Source organism: Montipora foliosa, chromosome 8 (assembly GCF_036669935.1).
Source record: "Montipora foliosa isolate CH-2021 chromosome 8, ASM3666993v2, whole genome shotgun sequence".
NCBI lineage: Eukaryota > Metazoa > Cnidaria > Anthozoa > Scleractinia > Acroporidae > Montipora > Montipora foliosa.
The window spans coordinates 28,878,022-28,885,521 of record NC_090876.1 but is presented as its reverse complement, the minus strand read 5'-3'; the positions used below and the strand labels follow the sequence as shown (position 1 = coordinate 28,885,521).

Below are 7,500 nucleotides of genomic sequence, written 5' to 3'. Positions count from 1 at the left end.
CAGTAAAATCGAGTATTTTGTACAGCAATGCGCCAATATGCTTACATCGACCATTAGCTCCCGCTTTACAGTTACGTAATGCCCCAGACTTCACCTGAGCCGTTTGCTTACTTAGCGATACTCTTGTCCTGTATAGTTTGTTTCTAGTCATGGACGTCTTTACGCGGCTTTCAAAAAAACAGAAATGTTCATCTGTCGTGTGGTTGAACTTTACCTTTTGCACATGTCCGGCTTTATATAGAGCGTAGGCTTCACGCTTGCTTTTGAAAGCACCTCGGCGAACTTTCTTCGAGTTACTTTCCATTTCTCCGGCTAAATGAGCCAACAAATAACAATGCTGATACGGAGGCATTTGTTCCAAGGATAATGTCCAACCATCGCTGGGCCATGTAACTCTCTTGGGAAGAATATCGCTGGTTTGTTCTGATCGAAGCTCGCGCTCAAGTCGAAGTCTACGAAGATGTATCCCTCCATCTGGATCGACGATTTTCTTGTCCTGGCCAGATACCTGATAATCCTTTATTCTATTAAAGTCAAAGACACAGCTGGAGCCTAAGAAAATCGCTTTAATTCTCAGAAATACTGACAGAAAAATACTGACAGAACTACAAACCTTGCAAGTAATTCTCTTCGACTTCCACCCACACTAGCACCTCGACACTTTAACCAACGTTTAAGTTGTTCATTATGAAAGATTTGAGGATCCTTATTTTTGAACGATGCCCCTGGGACATCGTCCTCGGTCAAAACAATTTTCTTCTTGAAATTTTCGGACTTTGAGTGGCCTTGAATGTCCTTGTTTTCATGACTTTTCGCATCAGTTGCCGCCATTTTTTTAAACTTTCGCGGTCTTTACTACTACCATAATGCACAGCGCGCGTGACGTCATCATGCCGATTTATTTTTAGATTGAATTTCCCGCGAATAAGACTCCCACACGTCATAGGGTCACCGAATTGGAACTGCCTTTGTTTTTTCCGGAAAAGATAGTCTAAAAATAGATAGCTCTTTAAAAATGCCGTCACATAGGCCCAGTATGGGAGCTGTAGGCTCTGGGTCATGGGTTCCTTGCACAAGTTAAACCCGATCAAACAGACACAGCGATTCACGCAACATCGTAGACTCTGCGCAAAACTGGAATAAAAAAAATCATTATACATCTCAAGCCCGCTATTAGTGCCTTTTCTTTTCAAAAATCAGTTCCTTTTTTCGGTTTAAGTCCGCCATCGAAAAGGTCTATACCCCCGGGAGGGGGAGGGGGGTACCTGGGTCAATTTTCGCTGGGTATGTGTCGCTGGCCTCTCAGAACCCCTTCCCCTTTAAAGTGTATTTTATGGCCAATTATAGACCCCATCTTAGTCACTTTCTGTTTATGCGTAAACCGTACATATACCTTTTTAATTGTAATTTCAAGAAGGAATGAAATGCGACTAGTAAATATTAAATCGACAGCGCCACAGTCCGTTCTGTAAAAACACTTTTTTCCGCGAATCTTTTCATTTTTAAATCCCATTGGCCAGAATTTTCTTACCCACAAAATCCCGGCAATTTGTGACCCCATTCAAGTAACTCTGTCCGGGAACTCTGTTGAAAATGCAACCCCATTATAGTCAATCCAGTCGTGAAAATGCGATCCCCGCATCCAGCGGCACATTCTCATTAGCCCATTATTATTTTACATGCAATTACGTAGGTAAGTGAAAGTGAAAGATGGAAGGAAAGGATGGACAACAACAAACAGCATTTATTTTTAATTTCCATCGACGTTTATTTGATACGATACACTATCGATTGAAAAGCAATTTACATAATTTTGGAAAATGCCTTGAAAATATGATTGTAAAACAGGAACAGGAACATTCAATGACTAGAAGGCAAATTTCGTCGTCATCTTTTTGATCCATGTGGTTCTTTCCACGGTACCTTGAAATACCATAAAATAGGAACAAAACTCGCTTATTATATTCGGATCGCTGATTATTATTATCTGTGAATAACTGTTGTAAAAGTGATCGAAGATTGTTTGAAAATGTTGATACTGAAACTATGCTTTTGCTCTCTGAGGTTGCGTCTAGCAGTTTGTGGCCGAGTCTGTCGCCTCTGTTCAGTCTGATTTCATTTGTGTCTGACATATCGTCGCACCTGTTTATGATTTGTGACTGAAAATCGATTTCTGACGCAGGCAATATGATTTTCTATCACATACAGTAATCTTTGATTTTGAAAGTAAAAGGAATCGCTGTCAATATTCGAAAATTACTCACCTTCAGTCGCTATGCTGGAACTTTCGATATCGATGCACCTAGAGACTTCCCTGCTTCGTGACTCAAGTTACCCAGAACACCTCGCGAACTCGGTGAACAATAGCGATACTACCTTGCGTGCCCTGTTAAGCAATACCGATACCACCTTGCGCGCTCGGTTGAGGAAGTCGAGATTGCTTTCCCTTATACAATATCTACAATTTACATATTTATTTACATATTTTTCCTTTTTACGCAGGGTCTTCTAGGTTGCCTCCTCGGGTTTTGACCTGAGGACCAAAACCCTGCAGGGGCAACAATCGAATGGTCATGTCAATCGAATGGTGATGTGTCTTCAACTGAGTCAGTGGTTCTTCCGTTAGGTTTGAAAACGTAACAAAATAAGCGTGGAAGTCTAGTTAACGACGAGAGATGGACCCGAACGTTTGTATTAAAAGGACTTTGATACAGTCGATATAGGCACACCCCGGGTGGCACACTAGCAAATGTTAGCACTAGTTAAACAAACAACGTAATGCAACATTCTCGGGTTCGTCAAACAATGTTTCAGCAATCAAAAAAATAAAACAAACAGCGGCTACAACATAATGATAAAGCGCATTTTACTTTTGACTTGACGTTTCGTATGCTACAACATACATCTTCAGAAGTGACGGCCGAACAAATCCAAATATGATATATATAAAATTAAGAAGACTGGTAACTAGAGAGAATAAGATAAAAATAGTAACATAAATAGATAGCAGTAAAAACTGATAAAGCCACAGTTTTTCACTGCCAACGTATTCGTTTAACGCTGGCTTAAGGTCACGTATTAATAAAGTTTCCTGTTATCTTACAATGCAAATCAGAGCTATCATTTGCTAAAACTTGAAATTGGTCCCATTTTATGTGGTGACCTGTTTTTACTGCGTGATCTGCAATCGCGGAAGTTTGACTGATCCCTTTGAAACTTCTGCGATTGCGTGTCACTCAGGACAACGCAGAACATAATAGGTGAGTGAACTTTATTTAACTGGCTGTCCATAAAATGAGTTTTCGGAAAGAAACATCGCGATTTGAAGTTTTTATGGAACATTTTCCTCGATTAGTTGAATCGGCCGCTACAACTGTCTTAAAATAACGTGACGTCACGCGCTCTCGCATCCCTGTGTCGTCACAAGGCAGGCTCTTGAAGCTGTAACTCACCGGCTGTAACTGTTATTTTACGTGAAAAAGAGAGGATCACCAAATTATTGAAAAAATAGTTTCGGAACCAATTTTCATCTCAAAAGCAGATGAAAGTTTATATTTTGAGCAATATGTGTCCGGGTCATGCTTGTTACGTCAGTTTAATTACTTCTAATTAGGTTGTTGCTGGTGGTACAGACTGGACTCAAAATTTTTTTGTTGATAAATAAATAGTGTTGTAATGCCTCAATCTATAGTTGTCAGCAGGGTTTGTCTTCATTTCGTGTTTTAGAGCAAAAGAATGACTTCTGTGATGGTTTGTCTCTGTCTCGAACTTATTTCCGTTGATCATGGACTGAGTAAGTTTTTAGCACGACGTATATTCACGGTATATTAGAATCTTTTTGTATTTAGCTGTAAGAGGGCGTTTCAAGGCACGAATTTTACTTTTCTCTTCAGTTTCTTTCATCAAAAATATTAAAAAGGGCCAGCTTTGAAGAATAAGTGGATCCTAGAGTTTACCAAATAAAAGACCGTGGAAGGACCCCTGGAAAGCCGGACTGGTGGCGATAGTATATTCTTCAGTTCGTTAAACGTGTCCTTTTTGAAAGTACAATTCGTGTCAAACTTCCTTTTGATAAATATTTCTAGGATCTAGATTTAAACCACCGGCTCTGAAAAGTATTGTAAGATAAAACATTTGGTCTTGTTTGATTGTAAACGCCGATGTGGCAAACAACCATTGAAAATCCGAAATGAAAATAATTTTTGGTCTTCTAGGGAATTTTTAATGATCTCCTTTATCGTGCCTAACGAATGCAAACATAGCTGAGTTGTTTACCTTTGACTTTAAACACCGGAACAAAAGACTTCGAATCCTGTTGACACCTGAGCTGGAATGAACTCTGAAAAGCTTGTTAATGGATCTTTAATACAATACTTGTCTTTGTGTTCACGTGGCCCGCAAATTCGACACAGGTTGTAGGTCAATACTGGCAAACGCCTGATAAAACAGTGTTACCACGGTTGCGAGGGTTTTTGTTGGCCTTTGAGGCTATTTCGAGGCAAAGGGCCTTACTATGACAGGAATTAAGGGAGATCAATTTGTAACGAGGAACGGTGTGGGCCAAAAAACGCTGCTCTTCTTGTATTTATGACGCCAATCGACGTTCGTAGAGACAAAAGCTGTGCGTGACTGTCGAAACAACAAAGACACAGAAATCCCACTCGGAAATTGTCATTGACGGGAGCATATCCCGTTATTTGCCTGTTTAACCTGGTGAAATTGTCCTTAAATGTTCTGATGGCTTTCAAGTGTGGCCAAATTCGCAGGCCGCAGCAAGCGATCATTGTTGCTCTCGCTACGTCCATAGTATGGTTTATATTTAATACTGTCATACTCATTACATATCAAGGGAATATCGCTTTAAATCTCGTGAAAGTCGCAAATACCAAGCCTGGATTTGATGGGATAACTCCAAAGCAATTACCACATGAAATACTCACTGTTGATCACTTTGAAAGCGAATTTGATATCGCGGAGAAATTGCTGCAAGACATAGACAAGCAAAATCTAGTGATGGTAAATGAAATAATTGACGAAAATGAAACAAATTCATTCGAAAAGGAACACAAAGCAAGAAAAATGAGACTGGATAAGGTAAAAATTTTCAGAAATCTGAAGAAAAAGTTCGCTTCTGAGGTGAGGACAACTCCAGATAAAAACCTAAGGAGTGATTCAAAGGTCACCAAGGTTGTTGTGCATATTCCGGACTTACCAGACGTCAATGCTCGTAATCCAAATGGTCCCGGGGAGGATGGAAATGCTGTAGCCGTTGCGAAGAGCGAAAAAAGGAATGAAAAGGAAGGATACAACAAATACGCCTTTAATGAATATGTGAGTCGGAAGATTTCACTTGTTCGTTCAATTCCGGATACGAGAAGTCCTGGGTAAGTTATCTCTCAGCAGCTCAAACGATTTGTAGTCAGCTTCTTGTTCACGCGCCGAATCTTTAATATGACTCATTGATGGAAAATAAACATAGAATGGTTTTATGAATTTGATTTGAATGGTGAAGCCTCCAACCGGCTGAGTAGCAGTTTATGCCGTTAGTTGTAAGCTTCATTGGGTTAAGTGCTCAGTAATGAAAAACACGTCACGGTACACGTTTCTGTGCCACTTCTGATAACGCTCTTAAATGCGCTCAGAAAATTTCCTTTTAGCAGACAAATCCACGGATTAATCAAAGAAAAACACGTTCGTTACATGACCAGCATAATCTCTGTTTTAATTAATGCGTAAAGTATCCAGAATAAAATGCTTAATATCACTATTCAATATTACTCCTTCATACTTTGGCGTCTATATTGGCAGGGAAGTCCAAGAGCTTACACGACTATACCTATGAACAGTTTTAATATTTTAATTTTATACTTGATTAGCCCCTAGTCATGTGTGTAAAGACTTTGTAGAATGTCTATGAATTGTTTTACAGCCTGGAAAGAACTTTTAATAAAGCAAGTTCTTTCTACAGATTGCACATCCGTTCATTTTACCAGCTTTTCAAACTAGCCAAGAATTTTATTCCCGTCACCATACCAAAAGTACTCTGAGTGAAGCAATCTCGGCCCTATGCCAGCTAGAGTTATGGTTATGGGCCGCACAAGGAACAGCCTTGTTTTCGCTGCTAATCTGGCGATCCGATTGGCAGACTGCCAAGAAACCTGCGAAACATACCGCGGCATAGTGATCCTATCGCGGCCCTGAAAAATTAACGAGGAACACGTGGTCAGTGCTTTAACGCATTCACTGATTCCGTTCTGCCTCTCTCGGCGAATTCCACTTGCTCCAAGAACTAATCAGATTGTGAAAAATTTTAATATCTTGAAATTATACTCAAGAGTTTTGATCAACACAAATGGCTTTGCTATTTAAACATTAAGATATATCGATATTTAATGGTTAAATAAAGCGATTTTGTCAGATTGTGAAAGAATCCATCATTTGTGTTTTAGCTCATGCCGAAGATGAATTATTTGTAAATCACGTACTATTAATTGCTAACATTTACGTAGATGCAAAAACTCATCACCTTTATTTGATCATGACTAAAACACCACACGAGTACATACGGGTAACATACGAGTAACATACGAGTAACATACGAGTAACATACGGAACATACGGATACATACGAATACATACGACTAACATACGACTAACATACGAGTAACATACGAGTAACATACGGATACATACGACCAACATACGGATACATACGAATACATACGAGTAATACGAATGTTTTTCTCATAAAGGAAGCTCTAATTATAGGCCTTGCAGGCATTTTTCACGTCAGCAAACACGTACCCGGCTCAGTTTGAGGGGGGAGGGAGGGGATGTTGATCAACCCCCCAAGGCTTTCGTTAAATTTAGTCACAGTAAAATAAATTCACGTGGAGTGCAAAACCCTTAGCTTGCGCTACAAGATGACAATATATTTTGGATGTCGCTTATGTCGTGTGACGTCATCAGATCCGCCATCTTGATTTCACTATTTCAGCTTAAGTTGCCTATGATAAATCAGTGCAAAAAATCAGTGCAAAATCAAGCCAGAAAGCTTAAATGGGGTAAAAGATTATGACAGACCTGCTCTGACTTCCTTACGTGTCTTAAATGTAAACTGGCCTGACAGTCATAATCATCTACGAGAGCAACATCCAAAATATACCGTCATCTTGTTGCGCAAGCTAAAGGCGGCGAAATACGAGATACAAAAACCCTAAACTTGGCGCGCAACATTATTTCGTTGCAAGTTTGGGTCGATTTCTCCCGTTTTTCACCTTGCATGATCAACTTGTCGCGCAACAAAAACATTTGTTGCGGGTTGAAGAAAGTTATTGCGAAAAGTAGAGCGCAGATCTACTCTGAGCAACAAATTTTGGCTTTGTTGCTCGTTTTTCATCAAGCTCACAACTTGTCGCGCAACAAATGTGCTCTTGTACTAGCAAATCAACCACTCAGCGCTCTGCATTTCTTCAACCCGCAACAAATGTTTTTCTTGCG

At 39.8% G+C, this 7,500-nt stretch overlaps 1 protein-coding gene across 1 annotated transcript in view; it reads left to right on the top strand.

Moving 5' to 3' along the window:
• Positions 1-4,600: 4,600 nt before the first annotated feature.
• The window catches only part of LOC138013288 (polypeptide N-acetylgalactosaminyltransferase 13-like), a 16,250-nt gene continuing 13,350 nt past the window's right edge, over positions 4,601-7,500 (top strand). Inside the window, exon 1 of the mRNA XM_068860320.1 lies at positions 4,601-5,384. Coding sequence (XP_068716421.1) covers positions 4,738-5,384 — 647 coding nt within the window. The 5' untranslated portion in view covers positions 4,601-4,737. The remainder of the gene's footprint in view (positions 5,385-7,500) is intronic.